Source organism: Plecotus auritus, assembly GCF_963455305.1.
Source record: "Plecotus auritus genome assembly, chromosome: 4".
In the NCBI taxonomy this organism is placed as follows: Eukaryota; Metazoa; Chordata; class Mammalia; order Chiroptera; family Vespertilionidae; genus Plecotus; species Plecotus auritus.
In genome coordinates this window covers 3,304,657-3,326,871 of record NC_137775.1, presented here as the reverse complement: position 1 = coordinate 3,326,871, position 22,215 = coordinate 3,304,657, and the positions used below count along the sequence as shown (strand labels likewise).

At 50.8% G+C, this 22,215-nt stretch overlaps 1 protein-coding gene across 10 annotated transcripts in view; it reads right to left on the bottom strand.

The window, feature by feature from the left end:
- The window catches only part of PRKN (parkin RBR E3 ubiquitin protein ligase), a 638,297-nt gene that overhangs the window by 245,809 nt on the left and 370,273 nt on the right, over window positions 1–22,215 (bottom strand). For all 10 annotated transcript variants that reach the window (XR_013960334.1, XR_013960335.1, XM_080663608.1 and 7 more), the window contains one exon: window positions 19,103–19,218. Coding sequence is in view for 8 of the 10 variants with exons in the window: in XM_080663608.1 (XP_080519734.1) it covers window positions 19,103–19,218 (116 nt within the window). In the remaining 2 variants the exon portion in view is untranslated. The remainder of the gene's footprint in view (window positions 1–19,102; window positions 19,219–22,215) is intronic.

Below are 22,215 nucleotides of genomic sequence, written 5' to 3'. Positions count from 1 at the left end.
TCCTGTGCGGTGAGCTGTAGGCCACCCACCTGGAGCCGCTGAACGGGAGCGGGGGAGACCCTCAGTGGCCCACCCTCCACAGCAATCCCACCATCTCCATGTTGCCGATGAAAAGTACCTTGAGAACATAGATGACAGCACAAATGTAGTAAGAGAATCACCAAGTGATCAGTCCAGGGTATTATATATTTAAAATATAATTTACTGAAAGTATAAAATACTTGGAATAACAATTATGTTACTAGCAACTGGCTCATGATATTCCTGAAAATGTGACCACTGGTTCTCAGCAGCCTAAGCAGCAGCCTTGTCAACGCAGCACAGTACCTCCCCCACTTCCTCCCTTCCCCGCCCCCCCTCCCTCCCCCGCTCTATCCTTTCCAAACTGTGAGGAGACCAAGGCCCGGGCTCCCACTTAAAGCAGAACTGCACACTCAGCACCACTGCGGCTCACAGCCAGCACCCCGGGGTGCGCCTCAGCGGGTGCAGATGATACTGAGCTAAAGGCAACCGACGCTGCGGCTCAAGCGGCATTTCTGCGCCCTCCCTCAGCTCCCTGGATAAGTCACGTGAGGAGCCTGGCCCACAGCAATGCCTTTTTACGTACGTACAGGGCAGGGCAAGCTGGCAGCCACTGCACCGTTCTCTCCTGCAATGACCTTCCGGTGCATTACCTCACCCAGCTCAGAGTGTCTCCTGTGCCTCAGTTTCCCTTTCTGTCTCTGAACCTCCCGTGTCTGTGGGGTTCCCGGACATATGTATGTGGTGAAATTTGGTCATTTTCTCTTGCTGATCTGTCTCCTGTCTATGTGATGATTAGACAAGCGAAATGACATTGAGGGTAGAGGGACGGTTCTTCCCCCCACACCATCTTCATCATCGTTAGCGGCGTCAGCAACACGCAATTCAGGAAGACCTGTGAGAGTTCTCCCGCTGTCCTCATCAGTGCGGCCCAGTCCAAAGTGCTCAACAGCCTGGCTCAGCGGTTGAGCTTCGACCTAGAACTTGGAGGTCATGGTTCATTTCCCAGTCAGGGCACATGTCCAGGTTGCAGGCTCGATCCCCAGTAGGGGGCGTGCAGGAGGCAGTCGATCCATGGTTCTCTCTCATCACTGATGTTTCTCTCTCTCCCTCTCCCTTCCTCTCTGAAATCAATAAAAATATGTAAATTTAAAAACACACAAAAAACAATAACAAAACTACCATAAAACAAAGTGCTCAATAGGGACTCGAATCCTGCTCGCTCCAGTTCCTGATCTCACCGAGGGCGCTGGCTCCGCGCTTGCCCAGTTCTGCCTGGGGAGTTCCGCGCTTCATCGCCACGGGGCTCCCGCCCGCTGGTCTGTGGTGACGGGGATTCTGCCTCGAACACGACTTTCACGGGAGCTGGTGTAACGTGTCTCTTCTGCAGGAGCCATTACCCAGGTTCAGGGATGTCAGAACCTCAAGTAATAACAACTTCGATGGATTGTAATATTTCTTTTAATCATAATTCTAATTATTCAATAGCTTGAACTTCATTTCCCATTCATCAGGAAATTATGATACAGCCCGGATGGCTCTCCAAGAGAATTATTGTCTCCGTTTAAGCCAAGTAGAACCTATAAAAACGCTGCCTCGTTCTAATTAAAGGTCTAAGAGAGTGTTCTCTGGGAATTAGTACCATCGTCTTTCCATTGGCTTTCTCCCCCCCATTCTCCCGCCCCTCTCCAGTGTGCACCAGCAGAGGCATCTTCTAAATGCCTGGCGGAGGAAGGTCACACTCCCTGCTCCCTGACCTTGCACAGCTCCCATCGCCCAGGAGACAAGCTCCGCACATTGCATTCACATCCGGCCACACTCCACATTAACCTACCGTTCCTTTCATCCTCGACTTCTCTCTCACATACTCCAAACCCAGCTAGAGATGATGTGCCGATACATAAATATCTCGTTTCCGTATCTTCACTCGTTCACTGCCACCGTTTACAACGCCCTCTCCGCCTCCACCCACGAGAGTCCTGCCTGATCTTCAAGCTCCCGTTCAAATTGCACCAACACCCACCTTGAGGCTAGAGCTGATAGTCCCCCTTCTGTAGAACCAGATCAATGTTTGTGCTCATGTACTTGTCACATTGTAGAGTTAGGTTCCCTGGGTGAATGAGCTTTCCTTTACCATTAAGAAAATATATATTTTTATTGGTTTCAGAGAGAAAGGGAGGGAGAGATAGAAACATCCATGATGAGAGAGAATCACTGATCGGCTGCCTCCTGCACGCCCCCTCCTGGGGATGGTGCCCACAACCCAGGAATCAAACCATGACCTCCTGGTTCATAGGCTGATGCTCAACCACTGGGCCACGGCGGCCAGGCTCCTTATCCTTTTTAAAATCTACCACCATCTTGTCAAGTTCCTAGAAATATTTTTAAGTTTCTATACATTATTCCTCCCATCAATTCCTTAGGGTGAGGAGGGAGTCCTTAAGGTAAAGACCTTGGTTTCATTATTATTTTCATTCCTTACAGTACTTAGAATTTACTTAGTAAGTTCTCAACAAGTATTTGTTAACAAAATAAGTAAAATGTGTCACTTTTCCCCTTAAAATACAAGTAGTCAGTCTGTCTACCTCAGAGATGTCAGAATATTCTCAGTATTTCAGCAAGCGGCACACTTAGCATCGAGAACACAGCCTTGCAGCCTAAACCGGCTGGAACTGCAGAGCTTCGTGTTGAAGATGCTTCTGAGGTGCTCAGGTTAATATTCACTTACCTGGAGGGGCTACTGAGCCCACGACAGCTGGCTCAGAATCTTTACGAGAAGTTTAGATGAACGTAAAGGAGTTTACATACAGATGAAGATTTGTGTGTGTTATATACACACGTATCTATAGAGGACACAGGAAAATACTGAAGAGAGACCGATATCTGCCGCGGCCTCTACAATGGGGAACGCATGAGCCGCGGAGCACGCGGATGCAGCGTCCATTCAAGGCCATCCCTGGCATGAGCGTCCCGCCCCACTGGGAGCCAGCGAAACAGAACTCCGTTATTTTTATGGCGGAGAAAATCTCCTCCAAGAAATCAGCTCTGCAGAAATACTGGGCGGGCTTGTAAAGACACACGTGTACTGTTATAAATTCGACCGTTACTCGGAGACAGAGAACAAGCACGCAATCGCGATGTCTACACGGAGCAAAGCTGAATGCATTCCCGTGCCATGGGCCATGCGGAGCCATGGTAAGAATGAGGTCTGGCCGAAACTGGTTTGGCTCAGTGGATAGAGCATCGGCCTGCGGACTGAGGGGTCCCAGGTTCAATTCTAGTCAAGGGCATGTACCTTGGTTGTGGGCACATCCCCAGTGGGAGGTGTGCAGGAGGCAGCTGATCGATGTTTCTCTCTCATCGATGTTTCTAGCTCTCTATCCCTCTCCCTTCCTCTCTGTAAAAAATCAATAAAATATATTTTTTTAAAAAAGAATGAGGTCTGTCTCCGGTCCCTGCCTAAGGGGCTCCCCATGATATACTGCGAAACACGAGAAACACGCTGGGAAAGAGGAAAGCAGCACAATTTGTTCAACACGACGTGTGATCTCATTCCCCCAAGAGGAATGTCGCTGCAGGTGTCACCGAGATTTATGAACACGCCTGCATGCATCGCACAGATCTGAGTGTGTGTCTGTGTGTGCAGGCGCGCCTGGGTTGTATATATGTGTGTGTACATGTGTTTGTGCTTATGCTTGTATGTGAAATATATATATGCAAATGGCATGTATAAATGTACATGTTTACAGACATGTCATATGACCATGGACAAAGGACACAGGAAGACCCAGGCCATGGTTAAAATAATCACCGCTTGCCCTGGGCTTACACGGGTGGAGCGTGAACATTTCCCTCTGTCCCTTGGGAACCTAAAACAGAGAAAGTCCTAGGAGCTCAGAACTGTGGTCTTTATTTGGGGGTCTGTCCAGACTGACGAGTCAGCCTGCAATGCCCCCAGGCCTTTTCCCGACAACGGCGTTCTTCTACTTGATCTGCAGCATCCCATCATTAGGCTGCGTGCGAGCCTTCGAGGGCCTGGGCCCGTGACCGCAGTGGGCGCAATGGCGTCCTCAGCCCACGTGTACCTGCCTGGCCGCAGAGCCCCGCGCCCATGAGCACGGCAGTCCCCCTGTCCACCTCATCGCCTCAAGTCCATCACCAGACAGGGACGGGCCGGCGCGCCGCCCAGAAAAGGCGAATGGACCCAACCGCGCATTAAATCGCTTCTGTCACTGCGGAGTCAAGAGGAAAGACGTGGTTCTGTCACCTGACAGACGCTGGGTCCGGCTGCCCGTCACCACGCGAGCCAGTGGAGCGGAGACAGGGCTGAATCCTATCGGAGCGTTTCTTCCAGTCCGGCCGGCAGCACGGGACAGCCGCAGGTCAGCCACAGACATCTGCTCTGCCCCCCATAAGCCAGCTGCTTAGACAGGCACAAGGACAAAGGAGAGCAGGCAAAGGGCAGTGTCAGACATGCGGAAGGCTAGGGGTCTTCAAAGGGCTGAGTGATGTGCCAGGACCGGGGTCACAGGGGAGTAGCCAAAGGCAGCGCCAGGTGGGCAATTCACAGGTGAGCAGGCTGGAGTCTGCAAAGGCCTGCGGGGATGCAAGAGGGCTGGCGGCTCTGTTGCTGCAGGAAGTCTTTGTTAATCCTTCCGTGAGAATAGGCAGCTCCAATGGGGCGGGGGTGGGGGGGGAAGACTGCGTCTGCAGGGCAGCCCCAGCCAGGGAAGAAGTGCCTCCTTCAATTAGAGGAAAACTATCATGGCTCACAGCAGGATTAATATTTCTTACACTTCTCGCTGGTTCCCCACATCCTACCTGCCCCCTTCATCTACGATTCAAATGTGATAGGGGTGCTGATAAAATTCCACACGTCCACAGGCGACTGTGAGGCCTCGAAGGACATGGGGCCTTAGAGATGGAGACATGCCCACGGGGGGACAGTTACGGGGACATTCCCATGGCGACAGAAAATGCGGTGGATTCAAATACCATTTTGAGAAGGCTAACCCCTGTTTTGTAAAACTACTGTTTGAAATTCTCTGCTGTTTAGATAGTCCCTTATTCTGTCAAGTCAACTCTGCTATTTTCAGACAGCCCCTTATTCTGCAAGAATAACTTGGCTTTCTAGCCTGCTTGAATAATGAGGAAGATAAACTTAGCCGTCTGACCTTGTAGGCCAGAGGCTAGATATGCCCATGCTCTCACGCTATGCCAGATGTATTTTTTAATTGGATAGAACTGTGTTGTTCTCAAGGCCACAAACTTCCAGCAAGATAACCACTTTAAGCACACATGGGGCTGGCTCTTTAATAAAAAGGAAACTTCTGCTTGTTGCTCTGCTTAGAATTTGAATTCATTTTTCTCTGGGCCCACCGGTGTATATTAAAGTGTAACTCCAAACTCTCTAAGTGTTGCTTGTTTTTTTTTGTTGTTGTTGTTTTTTCTTTCAGGTCTTCTGCAACAATATGAAGAGGGTCAGCAGTGTCTCACAGTGTGAGAGCTGCACCCACAGAACCAGGAGGGAAGGGCAGCAGGCTGTGTCGGGGGCCGGGCAGCTGGCTAAGATGCTCAAACTAGACCAGAAGGGCTGTGAGCCCCAGGGGCTGCAGGAGACTGCCCATTTGGCACAAAGGCATATTTTTAGGAGGAAAGGGAAACCATTCACAAAATTAGAATATTAAGAAAAGATTGCAGATTTTTTTAAAAAAATCAGTGAATAGGGTTTCAAGTCACTATTGAAGTTGCCGAGGGCAGAACTTAGCTTGGGGGAAATGAAGACTTCACTTTTTTCCTTGATAATTAAAAGATGGAATCGTCTGGCAAGAGAGGGTGGGACCTCCAAGTCTTCTTGATTAGGTGCTAAAAATAGATGTCCCCGCAGTCCTGCCTCCTGGCAGCAGCATCAGTGGAGGTGCTTTTCATCTCTGCGAAGTGCTAATTGTTTCTAACGGCCTGTAAACAGGGTCCCCACACTATTAACCTTCTCCCTGTAGCCAGCCAGTCAGCAAATTAGTCTTTGAAAGAAAAGTTCCCCGCAGGTTGCCCCAGGAGGTGTCCAAAAGTAGAGACACTGTCACTTAATTTGGAAGGGACTCAAGGTCAAACAAGCCTTAAGCTGGTGAGTGAAATGGATCAGCCAAAAAGCTTAACAGAAATGAAAGAAGGACTCCCTCCTCTCTGGTTCCGGTCCAGGTTACCCGTGTCCCCATTTATGGGCAGAGACTTAAATGGTAGCACCTCTCTAGCAACTCACAGACACATAAACCTACAATTTTAGGATTTTTTTTAAAGCAAAACAATGTCCCCCAGTTGACAAAAACATTTGACGTTTGATCCCTGTCAGTTAAAATCAATGCCACATTGAAATGGAGTTCAAGTTAGTCTTAGAAAGGGGATGGCCCCCAGACATGGGGGGGGGAGGGGCTCGAGTTGTGCCCCTCTGTTCTGCTTATCTGCTCTAGATATTAAAAATATCACTTAAATTGTTCTGAGGAAGAAAATCATATAATAGCCAAACCATGTTAGGGAAGAGATGGCCATTGGAGAGGGACTTTTCAACCAGGATAAAGATTTCATTTAAAGGTACAGTAACTGAACGGTGTTCCTGGCACACAGTAACGGAAGAGGGGCTTCTGAAGTCGTCCAGGAGAGAGACAGATGCCTCTGTGATCCAGGCTGAGCACCGTCACATTGCAGATCAGTGAGATGTCCTGATAGACGGTGTTAGAATAATTAATCTATGTATATAAAAGCCTAAGCAACCGGTGGTAGCTGTGACACGCACTGACCACCAGGGGGCAGACACTCAACGCACAGGCATGGAAACATGAAACAGACTGATGAATCTCAGAGGGAAGGGGGAAAGGGGGAGGGCTGAAGGGATTAACCAGTGATCTTATATGCATACTAGAGGCCCGGTGCATGGATTCGTGTACCGGTGGGGTCCCTTGGCCTGGCCTGTGGGGATTGGGCTGAAACCGGCAGTCCGACATCCCCTGAGGGGTCCTGGATTGCGAGAGGGCGCAGGCCAGACCGAGGGACCCCACCGGTGCACGAATTTGTGCACCGGGCCTCTAATACAGTACTAATAATAAAAGTGGGATCCTCCAGCTTCCTCAACACAGGTACTAGGAAGGTCAAGGAATCAAATGTTTAAAAAAATGGAATTGTACAACCACCAGAACACAGCACAGGTAAATGAAATTACCAGCTCAGTGTTGGCAAAGAAGTCCCTGAGAGGGAAGGACAATCGGAATCAGGGGTCACTGAGTGCATAAGAATTTAGGACTCGGATAGGAAAACACTCAGAACAGAGTCCAAGAGAAATAAAAAGCGGGAATATTTACATTTATTACATATACAGAAAAGTGCTAGCATTCTAGACATAAAGACATCTTCCACGTTTATTTCACAAAACAAAACAAAGCGCAAAATGGACCTGGGAAACTTGGAGGGAAAAGGCCAAGATGATGGATTCACAAACGAACCAACACAGACCGCCAGCTCCCCAGAAAGCGAGCTCGCAGCCAGGGCCGCGCCCTGCGCCACGTCGTCCCACCAGCAGCTGCCACATCTGGGCTCACCCGCTGAGCTCAGCCTGGCGGCTCCGCCCAGGAACGTGCCAGGGGTCCTGGGTTGGAGCGGGCACAGGCCGCAGGGGAAGCTTTGTGCTGTGAAGCCCAGACAGCGGGTCATTCTGAGAACGCCTTCCCACACCAGAAAGACCGAAGCGCCTGGCCGGGGGTGGGGGTGCAGGGGGAGGGGGGCACCTGGCAGGATGCGCCTGAGTCTCGGATCCTGCCCAGGACCCTTCCTGGACGGGCAGTGCGCTTGGGAATACGCACCATAGCGAGGGCCGGGGATGGAGACCCTGCGTCCACCCCTCCGCGATGTGACAACGGATTCTCCTCCAAGCCGCCTCCTCCGAGGCTCAGGGCAGCCGCCTGGGGGCTGGGGCGCCGAGGCCGGTGAGCGCCTAGCAGGCATGATTGGGGGAAGGTGGGTCGGGAGAGCTTCTTCACAGCCTGGCCCCGCTCCAGGAGAACGGGCTTTGCTGACGGAACGTGGGATGGCCACGCGCGGCTCCGGGGCTTCTGTGGCACAGGGACGCTGAGCGCGGGGACATACGGCCTCAGCTGCCACCGGAGCCGTGTGCGAGGCGTTCCAGGAGGCGGACGAGGTGCGGAGTGGGGGCAGCGCCCGTCCCAGTGGAGCCGAAGCCCTCTGGAGCCGTGCCTCACAGAGCCGCGCTGATGTGAAGAGAAGGAAGCGTAGATCCCACAGGATCCCCGGACACTCCCTGCTGCAGGCTCCAGCCAGCGGCTCAGCGTCTGCCCCGCGCCGGCTCTCTGAGTCCCACCTCTTTCCATCGCAGAGCCGTTCACCGGAGTCCAGAGAGGCCGGGGACTCGCCCGGAGGACAGGACCAGCAGAGCTGGAGCCTGGACGGGACGGGGGGTGGGGGGGTGGGGGAGGAGGCCTCCCTCTGCAGACCGGGTGCTCTTACCCCACCCCACCCCCACCCCCACCCAGGTTCCCCACAGGCGGCTGGTTGGCATCCCTGAGCGATTCTGGGCCAGGGCAACGGATGCCTGAAAGCAAATGTGGTGGGAACTGGGATGTGACACTAGCCCTGGTGAGCGGGGAGGAGGGGCCCGCTCCCTCTGCCAGCACCACGGAAGGGGGGCGGGGGGGGAGGAGAGACAATGTCAGAGACGGATGGACCGAGCTGTGGTGCTCGCCAGGGAACGGCGCCAATTTATTTATTGGAAAAGAAACTTAACCAAGACAAGGTCAAGCTAAATAAGACTGGCCCCGCCTCTGTATAGCAGAAAAGGACAGCGAAAGGCCCCATGGGTTCAAAGACCGAACTGCACTTTCTAATTTCCCTGATCAAACCCCTCTTCACAGGGACGTGGAGTTGCAAGAGCCGAACTGCCCTCCCCGGACACGGGTGAGAGCGGGCACGGCAGCCTCGGCCGGACGTGAGCGATGCAGCAGCGAGGCCCGAGCTCTGCCGTCTTCCCAGGACACGGCGCTGCGAACGCGCTGCAATGGGTCGCCGGGGAGAGAGCCCCTGTCGCCGTTGCGTCAATGGTTTGAGAGGACGCTTAGGAACATCTCCAGGGACGCTTTCACCTACAAGCGATCATGGCCACTTGGCGCAGGAGAGGCTCGGCCACCTCTCGGTGTGGGCTCACCGGTGCGCCTGCACCCGGGCCCTGTGACCAGGGGGCAGCCGAGTCCTTAGCCAGGGGTCCTCAAACTACGGCCCGCGGGCCACAGGCGGCCCGCCGAGGACATGTATCCGGCCCGCCGGGTGCCGCTGCCTGTCCTGCTTAGCAGCCGACGCGTCCCGGGCCCGCAGTGCGAATAGGAATTTGTTCATAGTTTTTTTTTTAAAACTATAGTCCGGCCCTCCCACGGTCTGAGGGACAGGGAACTGGCCCCCTGTTTAAAAAGTTTGAGGACCCCTGCTTAGACCCATGCGAGGGGGTGCATCCATCACGCAAGTCCGAGGGGAAGTGCCCCGTGCGTAACATTTGAAAGCCAGGTTATTGCTCGTGGAGCACACCCGAGTGGATTTTATCGTTGGACCCGCACCGTGGCCTGGAGGATCCTTTAAAGCAGCCGTCGCCAGCCTTTCGGACCTCGGAGACCACCACTGGTCCGCGGACCACCTGTTGGCGACGGCTGCTTTAAATGACCTCTGTCGGCTCGCTGATGAATGCACAGCTGCAGGGGACGGCCAGCCGGACGTCAAACAGCCTGTCCTTCACTCAGATGCAAACCCAGGCCGACCCTGACTCCTGGCTTTCTCCTCCACCTGCTGCCTCTGAGGGTACCTCCCCCCGCTCCCCGGCACTGACCACAAGCTAAGCACACAGAGGAGTCGCCCCGGGGAAGTCTTCTCCCCTCTCCTGTTGGAGACCAGGCTTGAATTAAACCCCGGGGGTCATTATCCTACGCCCCTCTCTTCTGAGGGTTAACTTCACGTTCGTCAGCATAGGTTTCTCTGGACCTTATTTGAGGTTAAGCTCTGAAATGATCACTGAGCAAGCACGGTCACCGCTCAAGGTGGACATAAAACAGAATCCAGGTAAGCAAGTCTGGCTGGCAACATGACTCCCTTGTACCTGCCAGAAGCTCACGGGAACCCATAAAGCTTAGGGTGTTAATACTGATGCCAAGTCCTTGAACAGGTAAAGGGCTCAGTTAGACGGATACAGAACGTTGCCATTTATTTTAAGAACTGATATTAACTTACAGGTTAATTTATCAGGGACAATGTCGATTATTTGTGCTGTGGGTAGATCTTTAGAGAAAACAATGGTTTTCGTAAAAGACATGATAATCATTCATCTCTTCCCAATGCCCTTTAACCATATGGAATTCTGAACATAAAACTAAATTGTGAAGTTTGTTTCCTAAATGTTTTAAAATATATATTTTGGTGATTTAAGTATGTTTTATGTTGTTTTTCTATTTTAAGTGATCATTTATGTCAAATTTAACAATAAAAATTTACAATAGTTTCTACATCAAATCAATATCATGATATCATGGTATTTATAAAGTATTAGAAGCCTGGTGCACGAAATTCGTGCATGGGGGAGGGGGTGTCCCTCAGCCCAGCCTGCACCCTCTCCAATCTGGGACCCCTCGAGGGATGTCCGACTGCCTGTTTAAGCCCGATCCCAGTGGGATCAGGCCTAAATGGGCAGTCGGACATCCCTCTCACAATCCAGGACTGCTGGTCCCAACTGCTCGCCTGCCTGCCTTCCTGATTGCCCCTAACCGCTTCTGCCTGCCAGCCTGATCACCCCCTAATCACTCCCCTGCCAGCCTGATGGATGTCTAACTGCTCCCCTGCCAGCCTGTTTTCCCCTAACTGCCCTTCCCTGCAGGCCTGGTCACCCCTAACTGCCCTCCTCTGCAGGCCTGGTCCCCCCCAACTGCTCTCCCCTGCAGGCCTGGGTCCCTCCCAACTGCCTTTCCCTGCAGGCCTGGTTGCCCCCAACTTCTCTCCTTTGCCAGCTTGGTCACCCCTAACTGCCCTCCCCTGCAGGCTTGATCGCCCCCAACTGCCCTCCCTTGCAGGCCTGATTCCTCCCAACTGCCCTCCCCTGCTGGCCTGATTGCCCCCAACTGCCCTCCCTTGCAGGCCTGGTCCCTCCCAACTGCCCTCCCCTGCTGGCCATCTTGTGGCGGCCATCTTGTGTCCACATGGGGGCAGGATCTTTGACCACATGGGCGCAGCCATCTTGTGTGTTGGAGTGATGGTCAATCTGCATATTACTCTTTTATTAGATAGGATGAATGAATAAAACGTTGTCTTTTACAGCTATTCACATCATGACATGAACCTTGAATTGGATTAATTTTGCTTTAAAAAGTGTGTCTTATTCCTCTGGATGAAATTCCCTGGTAATTACAGCAATTACCAGAGTAAGTTAAAAGAGATTCTAGTTGCCGATTCTCGTCCAGAAATACTTAGTGTCCCCTCTATTCCCTAACATTGTCCCCCATCCCTTTCCTCGGGATTCTCAGTTCTTCCGGCCCCTGGCCTACAGCGTCCAGGAGAGACGGAGAGGCACCCTCTGGGCCCCCTCACAACGCGCTGCCCCCCAGCTGCCGGGCATGTGGTCAGCAGGCGCCTCCAGCTGTCAGCTCCTCGGATCTGAACCAGCCCCTGTCCCTGGGCAGTGTCGCTGGAGACTCAGCCAGGTGCCACGTAGTGTCTGGGTTTGGTCTCCCGGGACGCGGGGCACGCTCACTGCCGAGGCCCCACGCAGTGGGCCAGGGCCTAGCGAGGCCCGTGTCTCCTTCATCGTTCCTGCCACTCTAGCCTCTTCCCCTTGCCCTTCACAGGCCTCGGTCCCTAATAAATAAGTAAAACAGTCTCCGTCCCAACATCCCCCACGGCGACTGGACTGGAAGCTCCAACCCTTCCATCACCTGGTGGCTCCCTGGCAACCAGCCCCCATCCCAGGAGGGGTCCCAAGGCACCTCCTCACAACGAAAGACACCTTTGCTGCTCTTACATCAGAGAATTCTAAGGGTCTGAGGAGCTCTGGCAGTGGCAGAAGTCCAATAGGCTTTGTTATTATAAACCACAGTATTGCTGAACACCATCTCCACCGCTCAGGAAAGGTAAGGATTGAATACAGATGTGGCGTTGGTGTTATTCGACTCTTCCATCCGCCAGAGGGGTTCTAAATATCATTGACCAGACTCGCCCACCTGCTGGAGCCGCGCCGGCAGGCACCAAGCCTGAGCTATTTTGAGAACGCTGAGCTCTGAGCTCCGAAACCCGACTTCAGCCGCAGCTCAGAAGGCACATTTGCATATTACTCAGTGAAGTGTGGTTTCCCATTTAGATCAAGTCACTGTTCTAAATTAATTTACTCGGTTTGGATTCCAAGTTTTCTGTGCATGCACGAGATAGGTGATAGCTGTTGGCACTGGCCTGCTTAGCAGAACTTCAGGGAAGTTAAACTGAATCGTAGCCTATCGGCGTCACTCTATACTAAAAATAGAAAGTCTGTCCATTCCAATAACTGTTCAGTTTTTTTTCCCCATGTAATTCATTGACTCAGAGTGAAACTTCTGGAAGTGTATTTTCTTGATCGTGAATGACCTGACATTGTGGGTTCTACTGACAATTTGGTTTAAAGCTCCACACTGAATGTATTGTTTTTAAAGTGACAGCATGAATGTATATTTGGGTGGAAAAGAGCATCAAGGTTGAAAACAACATCCTCACTAAAGTCAGGAGCTTGTGGAACCTGCTTGGAAGTAATTGCGGTGTGCGTGCCACTTGTAACTGTGTTCAACAAGCTGTGATAGCCAGCCTCCCAATCAAAGCAGAAGCCGTGGTTGTCAAAATTCACAGATATGTCTGCAAAGCTGTCGTGACAAATCCGATGTCGGGTAAGAAAGCCTCTGGGTGCCAGCTGCACTGCCTGCCTTGCTGCCCTCATCAATCGCACGTCAGAGAACACCCAGCCCTAAAAACACTACTGTGTGAACCAACCGGCTCCCGCCCCCGAGAGGGCTGGACTGGTGCACCCAGCAAAGAAGAAGTCGTCGCCACGTGTAAGTCTGTCTGCAGAGCTGTGGCGGTGAATCCGATGCTGGAGAAGAGAGCCTGCTGGAGGTGAAACAGGCACCACTCCCAGACCTGCCATGTTGGCGTCGGGACTAATCTGAGCTGCAGCCCACTGGGAGGAAGCAGACACAGGAAATGCTCTCTCTCCCGTATTGCCTGAATGCAGGACATGCCTTTGTAACGGTGTCCCCTCCCCTGCTCTGCTAGGAAGGACAGAAGTTAATCACTGGAGACACCTCTAGACCCCATCAGCCACGGGGACACCAGAGGCAGACGGCTACATTACAAACGTTCCTAACTGGCCCTCGTCTTCCGTTAGATTCCCCCATATGTTTTCCTTCCCACAATTCGCTGCCCTAGAAGTTCAAAGTTCTTTCCTTTGTGCTGTCACTTCTCCACAAAGGGATTGTTCTTTGATTAAGAAGGTATACAGGATGGGTATAAAGTAGGTTTCCAGCTGTTTTTATGGAAAATCACACAATAACTGATAAATAGTAATACAAGAATAAACTCTGTGTTTTGTGTACTTACAATTGTAAACCTACTTTTGCCCACCCTTGTATAAGCCGGAGTTCTAACCAGCTCTTTGAGTTACCCATCTCTGGGTTCTCCCATGTGTATGTGGGCTGCTCTGGTTAGTAAATTTCTGCTTATTTTGTTTTTGTTCATCTGTCTTTTGTCGGGACTTCAGCTGGAGAACCGAGGAGAGTATAGGAAACAATTTTTTTTTTCTCCCCTACACTACAATTGTATTATTTTATGAGAGTCTTCTAAATTTGCTCAAAATCAGTTAGCAATATTTTAGCAAATTCTTCAATTAATGGAATCCCCCAGCTTCTGAAGCTTTAAATAAGTATAACTCATAAGAAGAAACTGGGTTAATCCCTAAAAAGTGAAGGCAGATCTGACTCCATTCGATGAGAAATCAAATGACATACAAGTTTCATTCTGAAATCCATAATTTAACTTTTGGAATATTTCAATTCATAGAATCTTTCAATGCAAGTTCTATTTTTAATTAGATGAATTTATATTCATACCACAAGATGGAGAAAACTTCTGATTTTGTTGCCTCGAAATGGTGGAAGTTCCAAAATATGTATACATAAAAATAACTTACTTGACGAGGGCTTTCTGTGTTGTAAAAATGTTTATCAACGGAAGTTTCCCTGAGTGAAGCAAAAAACAGTGCTTGGGATAGTATTCTGTCAGAAATAGTCATTCATTTAACTTACAAAGCAGTTAGAGGTGAGAACACTCCATCAAAACTGCTGACTTCTGCCAGCAGAGGGAGATTTCTCAGTTACAGTATCATGGTCTATAGAGAAATGGTGAATGCTTTAGTTATATGTAGCCGTGGGCAAACTACGGCCCGCGGGCCGAACCCGGCCCATTCGGCTGTTCTATCCGGCCCACGGAGCTGAAAGAGCGGAGGGTTCTCTCGCTCTCCCCTCCGCTCCTTTACTTTGAATTTATATTAGTTCACACAAACACTCCATCCATGCTTTTGTTCCGGCCCTCCGGTCCAGTTTAAGAACCCATTGTGGCCCTCGAGTCAAAAAGTTTGCCCACCCCTGGTTATATGGCAACTTTAAGGAAGCTCACAGGCAGCTGCATGTTTTTAATATAAAGAAAGAAAACAAGAAAATACATTTTGAACAAAATGGCTGAGGGGAAGAAACCAGATGTGAAGACTAGCAATGACAGCACCATGTATTGGAGTTTGGCTTTGGGGTCAAGGGTCAGGGTCCGGCCCTTTGCTGAGTAACGAGCGAGGAGGAGGTGTGTCCACAGAACAGGAGGTGTCAGCACTGCTGGCTGGGGGTACAGAACAGCGGGTGGGCCAACGGGCACATGCCCTGCTTCACTCACTACATAGAGGCTATTCTCTGTCTGCTTTCCACGCTGTCTCGCCCAGGCAACAGAGTCACTGGAAGTGAGTTTGGGCTCCTGCCGCAGAGCAACGGCACACTGAGGCGGCACCGGGAGGGGCTGCCGGGGTCCCCTGGCCCTACCCAGCCCTTTCCCACCACACCCTCGACTGCTGGGGGGCACAGCTGGCATCTGCCCTCCCTGCATCCCATATGCAGGCTCTTCACAGCCCGAGGCACCTGCAACACCTCCTGAGTCACCTCAGCTCAACATACACCTGCTGAGTAAACAGGGGGTTAGCTTTTTTGTTGTTGTAATCCTCACCTGAGGATATTTTTCCCATTGATTTTTAGAGAAAGTAGATGGAGGTGGAAGGGAGAGATAGAGAGAGAGAGAGAGAGAGAGAGAGAGAAACATCAATGGGAGAGGGACACCACGATTGGTTGCCTCCCGCACGCACCCTGGGGCAGGGGATTGAGCCTGCAACCCAAGTATGTGCCCTTGACAGAGAATCAGCCCCAAGACCCTGCTGTGTGTGGGCTGATGTTCTAACCGCTGAGCACATTGCCCAGGGAAGATTGGTTGACTTTTTATTTTTATTTATTTATTTTTTAAATACATTTTATTGATATTTTACAGAGAGGAAGGGAGAGTGATAGAGAGTTAGAAACATCGATGAGAGAGAAACATCGATCAGCTGCCTCCTGCACACCTCCTACTGGGGATGTGCCCGCAACCAAGGTACATGCCCTTGACCGGAATCGAACCTGGGACCCTTCAGTCCGCAGGCCGACGCTCTATCCACTGAGCCACACCGGTCAGGGCAGGTTGACTTTTTAAGGTATCTCTGATGACAGGGGTGCTAAAGACCAGATGCTGCGTATACTGGCCACGCCGGGTACTGATGCCGGAGGCTGGTGCCCGCGCAGGAACGTCCACACGTGAGCGTGTGGGTCTTGGCGTGCGCGCTGGCCATCAGGGCCGCACAGGCAGTAGCTCTTGTGCTGGGCGATGTGTGCCGGGCCCAGAACAGCTCGGGCTGCCATTCCCACTGCCCCTCGGAGACAGGGTCCGAGGCTGAGTTCTCCCGATGCAGAATTGGCCCAAGTAACAAGAAACGGAATCGGCACACCATGAGCCTCGCTTCAGTAAACTATTTGCTTGCATTTGGGTTCCTGAGACGATGGCTGATTTGGCTGCAAACAGCTCTGTGAGTTTTGGAAGCCGCGAAGAACAAATCTGTAAATACTCCATTCTAAATGTCACGGGAAATAATGGCTGCGCGAGCCATGTCTTCAGAGAGCAGCGTAGATCACACCATTGCCCGCCACCAACCAATGTCCCGGCACTTTACAATGTGAAGACATGAACCGGTGCAAATACAACTTGCAATGAAGATAGCGTGCTCCCCTCACCAAGTTGATAATCAATCGCTAATGACAAGGATTACGTTGCAATTAAAAACAAATGCACATTTCACTTACAATATTATTCAGAGTACAATGAGCTGCTTAAAGGCTCGTGAATCAAATGAAAGAAATAATCACGACGCTGTGTGGCATTCACTTCCATTGAAAACAGGCCATAAAAATAAGGCTTCCCTGCCACCAGCTCTGGCGAGGGCCACTTAGGGGCTTTAGAAATACAGCCGCTCCTTAACGTCCACCATCGGAAAATGACCCAGGCGGGTCCGCGTGCCAGGCTGACCTTAATGCTGCAGAACTGGCCCAGGTGGGTCTGCGGGGCACCTGCAGCCCCCGCTGAATGAAGAGGTGAGCGTGGGAATTTCATGCCGAGGCTCCTGCAATGTCTCGAGGAAGCCTGGCGGGTGGACTCCGGGGAAAGGAAGGTCGCCCACTGACAGAGGCTCACAGTTCAAAGCATCAGTGTTGATAAAACAGTCCTCTTTGCATAAGTAACTGACCCTCAACAATACAGCTGAAGGATCTGGATCCTACCAGTTCGACGCAGAAATTTGACTCTCCTCCCTATTCCTAAAATCCCCTTAATCTCCTTATTCCTAATATCGCCTTAACCTCCTCCTTATTCCTAATGTCGCCTTAAGGCTCGTTGATTGCTGATAAATTTACTTTATCTTATTTGGGTTTGGAAAATTCCATGAAATTCAGGAGGGTTTTTACAAGGAGCATGTGTTCCTGAAAATAATCTGTTTTCTGCTTGTTGCATTGCATGAAGCGGAATTGCTTTAACTCGGGCCGGAAACACTGATTTAAATCCTCTGCTGCAGAGACAGGAGTGGGACGGCGGCCTCAGTCACATCTGCACGCCGTCAGCCTGGCCTCCCTCGCCCTTCAGGCAGCCCGTAGCGGGCAGAGCACACGGACAGGCCGGGGCTCTGTGATTCTCGGCTCCCTCCGCTGCGAACTGTCTTTGTATCTCACTTCCCGTCACTGTTTTCCTTTCACACCCTGAAGGAAATGTTACACCAGCATCTGGAAATGCATGGCACATCTATCTTCCACATGTTTTCGCGTGTTAAGCAGCCCCGAAACCCTCCTGCTCCTCCTGCACCTGCTAGCAGGCGGGACCCACAAACAAGGGTTTTCTCAAATGACACGATCACTTTGAAGCTGTGACTGAGTGCGGCTCCCACCGTTAGAGCCAGCCAGAGCTTTACCGATTTCCTACTTCAGTTCCTGGATTTTATGAGGGACCCGGAGGCCAATTTCTGTGACTCTGCCTTTACATTCGAAGCACATGAAAGGATTTGGACTTCAGTCTTACTTCATTTAATATGTACATTTTTTAAAAACACTGGAAATAGTCTAAATTATTAGCAATGGGGAAAGGAGTAAATAGAGTATTCCCATGTGATGGAATCTAAGACGCTTATTAAAAACACGGTCCTTGTTTTCATAAAACATTTCATCGCAGGAAAATTTATCACGGTACCATGTTAAATGGAAAAGGCAGATACAAAACTACATATATAACATGATTGCATACATTACGCGTATACACATTCACACACACACAACCCATATGTACATGCAAATACCCAGGCTTCTCAGGATACTGGAAAGAATTAAACTAAAATTTTACTAACCATAAGGATAAATTTTTCTAACAGTTAAGGAATTTTATTGTGACTGAATTATTTCTAAATTAAAATATAAAGCATTAGCTGGGGGGAAAAAACCACAATTAGCAAAGCACGATGTAGAGTATTGGGCTGTGCTCATGAAGGGATTAATGTCATCCCCACGCATGGGTCCATGACAACATCCTGTGCATGAGTCCATGACAGCATCACCATGCATGAATCCATGACAACATCCCTACACATGAATCCATGACAACATCCCTACACATGAATCCATGACAACATCCCTATCATGAGTCCATGACAACATCCTGTGCATGAATTCATGACATCCCTACACATGAATCCATGACAACATCCCTATCACGAATCCATGACAGCATCCTGTGCATGAGTCCATGATAGCATCCCTACACATGAATCCATGACAATATCCTATGCATGAATCCATGACAACATCCTATGCATGAATCCATGACAACATTCTATGCATGAATCCATGACAACATCCTATGCATGAATCCATGGCAACATCCTATGCATGAGTCCATGATAGCATCCCTACACATAAATCCATGACAACATCCCTATCATGAGTCCATGACAACATCCTGTGCATGAATTCATGACATCCCTACACATGAATCCATGACAACATCCCTATCATGAATCCATGACAGCATCCTGTGCATGAGTCCATGATAGCATCCCTACACATGAATCCATGACAACATCCTATGCATGAGTCCATGACAAAAGCCCAAGCATGAATCCGTGACAACATCTCTACGCCTGAGTCCGTTTTGAGGTAGAAGTCCTCTCACGTATATCCTAGGATCCTACTTGACTACTGAGCAAGCTGCAAAATGCAAGGACTTGGCATTTTGAAGTCTTTTTCATTAAACTATACCCAAGCGAGGCAGATAGTGTCAAAGTCAAGCAGACTCTCCTCGGGGGAGAGAAGTCCCTGGGGAGGTCGCGCTCTGGGGAAAGCGAGGTGTCGGTGTGACGGTGTTTCCAGGCCCTCACCTGATGTCGGTGCACGTGATGCAGGTGATGTCCCGGCTGTTTGTGGTGATCAGGTTCAAAGCTACTGACGTTTCTTTGTCAGAGGTCGGGTGCGCCGAACATTTAAAGAAAAATTCCTGCAAGAAAGAGAAATACGATCAAAGACACGGCAGGCAGCCGGCGCTTCCCTGTCTAACCATTTCCACGGGAAACGATCACAGCCAACACAGTAAAATTTCTTAAATGTGAGGCAGTCGGGGCAGGAGAAGGGCTCTCTCATTAGGTCTGAGTTAGAAATCAGTCAGCAGCAGATCTCTCGAGGGGAACGAATGACCTTGGGCAGCAGTCAGGGACGCCCTTTGAAGAGGGCCCAGGGGTCGGATAGCCTTCCCTTCTTTTGCTCTTGTGCCCCGTGGAGCCAGGCCCCTCACGGACAAGTGCGTCTCATGGACGAGCTCCACGTGGACACAGGAGGAAGCCTGAGGTAGTGTCATGTGATGAGGAGAGGGATACCTAGAGCCATGAATTGATTGGTCCTCCAACTATGGCCCGCGGGCCACATGCGGCCCGCCGAGGACATGTATCTGGCCTGCCGGGTGCCGCTGCCTGTCCTGCTTAGCAGCCGACTCGTCCCGGGCCCTCAGTGCGCATAGGAATTTGTTCATAGTTTTTTTTTTTAAACTATAGTCCGGCCCTCCCACGGCCTGAGGGACAGGGAATTGGCCCCCTGTTTAAAAAGTTTGAGGACCCCTGGCCCAAAGCCACACAATCACAGGCGAAGCCAGGGCGTGACCCGGTGCTTTCGTTTTCCCCACAGCATCTCGACACCACTGGTCCGTGAGCAGCAGGAGGGAAGGACAGCGGAAGGACCCTGCTCTCAGGAGGCACGCACGCCAATGCGACCCACGGAGGAGCAGAGCGTGACTCGCCCAGCTCATGCGGAGCCCCACACCTGTCCTGAACCCCAGCACCCCAGAATCCTGGGGGGACCGGCCCCACCCCACGGCAGCAGCTGGGATGTTGGAACCTGTACCTCTCACCTTGGTCATTCATTTCCCTACTCTTGTTCTGCACACACTCCTTTTCCATTTAATTTTACTCTATTTTTATTTTTTTAAAAATAGTTTATTGATTTTTCGAGACACAGGAAGGGAGAAGAGAGAAACATTGACGTGTGAGAGTAACATTGATTGGCTGCCTCCTTCCTGCACGCCCCTACCAGAGATCAAGCCCGAAACCCGGGCACATGCCCTGACAGGGAATCCAACGGGCAACCGTTCAGCTGTGGGCAAACTACGGCCCGCGGGCCGGATCCAGCTGTTATATCCGGTTCTCTTGCTCTCCCCTCCGCTCCTTTACTTTGAATTTATATTAGTTCACACAAACACTCCATCCATGCTTTTGTTCCGGCCCTCCGGTCCAGTTTAAGAACCCATTGTGGCCCTCGAGTCAGAAAGTTTGCCCACCCCTGCGTTAGGTGCATGAGGGGCACCCAGCCGGCTGAGCCACACCAGTGGGCACACCCTTCATTCAGCTTTTCACAGAAGTCACGTTCTTTTGATGGATAATACCCTCCCTTCTCAACCAAAATATTCTATTTACGTTTCTTCATTTCTTCCTCCTGTTCTTTCCATGTCTGTGCACACCCCTCTCCCCTTCGTTCCCCGACGTGCTCGGCCGGGGAGGCTCTGCGTCCCGTCTGTCTCTGCATCTTCCAGGATAGTCACTCCACGGAGCTAAACTGTCTGATGACAGACATCTTCTACAAACAGCTCACCGGGGGGCGGGAGGGGGGCGGGACCCCCGCTGGGGCCCCACGTGGCCTACGGAAGGTATTCGTCCTTAAACCCTAGGCCTGGCGTCAACCCACTGCCATCACAGCTGCGAGGGTCCGTGGTTTCAGCTTTGGGGCCGTATGTCTTTGTTGCACTTCGCAACGCCACGCTGTTGCCTAAAAGAAGCCCTCGGCGACATACACATGAGCAGAAGCAGCTGCAAACCAAGAAAAGTTTATAAACACACGTGGCCAATCGGATTTTGCGCACAGGCGCTGATTGACTGCCCTGCACCCAATCCTGAGATGGCTGTGGAACGTCTTCCTCCTACTTGCACCCTCACAGGGCCCGGCGTAGGCCAAGCATTCGATACACACTGAGTGGCCAGATTATGATGACCTCTGAACGCATAATAATCTGGCCACTCAGTGTGTGTGTGTGTGTGTGTGTGTGTGTGTGTGTGTGTGTGTGTATATATATATATATGTGTGTGTGTGTGTATACACACACATGTGTGTATATATGTGTGTATGTGTGTGTATATATATACACATATGTGTGTATGTATGTGTGTGTGTATATATATGTATATGTATATGTATATATATGTATATGTATATGTATGTATGTATATATATATATATATATATATATATATATATATATATATATATTAGAGGCCCGGTGCATGAATTTGTGCATAGGTGGGGTATGGCCAGCCTGGCCAGGGGGAGGGGACATGAGTGGTTGGCCGGCCTGCCTGCTGGTTGAACTCCTGGTCAAGGGGACAATTTGCATATTAGCCTTTTATTACATAGGATATACACTGAGTGGCCAGATGATTATGCATTCAGAGATCATCATAATCTGGCCACTTGGTGTATTTCTTACATGAAAAGTCAATGGATTTATTTAACAGATGAGGCCGGTTCCCTCTACACATCTGACAGCACCCTAGCTTGCTCTTTCCCTGTGTGCAACACACCGGCCTCCTTCTCCCCTGTCCTGAGCACAGCGAGCGATGCCTGCGGGTCTTGAGTGCAGTGCACCGCAAACTCCGGAGTGGGGGGGAGGGCGGTGGTAAGCCAGACCCTGCAGCCCTGCCTGGGGTTCCTGCTCAGCAGTCCTGACAGTGAGCAAGGATCTGCACTTTTTTTCATTTTTTAAAATATATTTTTGATTTCAGAGAGGAAGGAAGAGGGAGAGAGAGAGAGAAACATCAATGATGAGAGAGAATCATGGATGGGCTGCCTCCTGCACGCCCCACACTGGGGATGGAGCCCGCAACCCGGGCCTGTGCCCTGACGAGGAATCGAACCCTGACCTCCTGGTTCCTAGGTCGACACTCAACCACTGAGC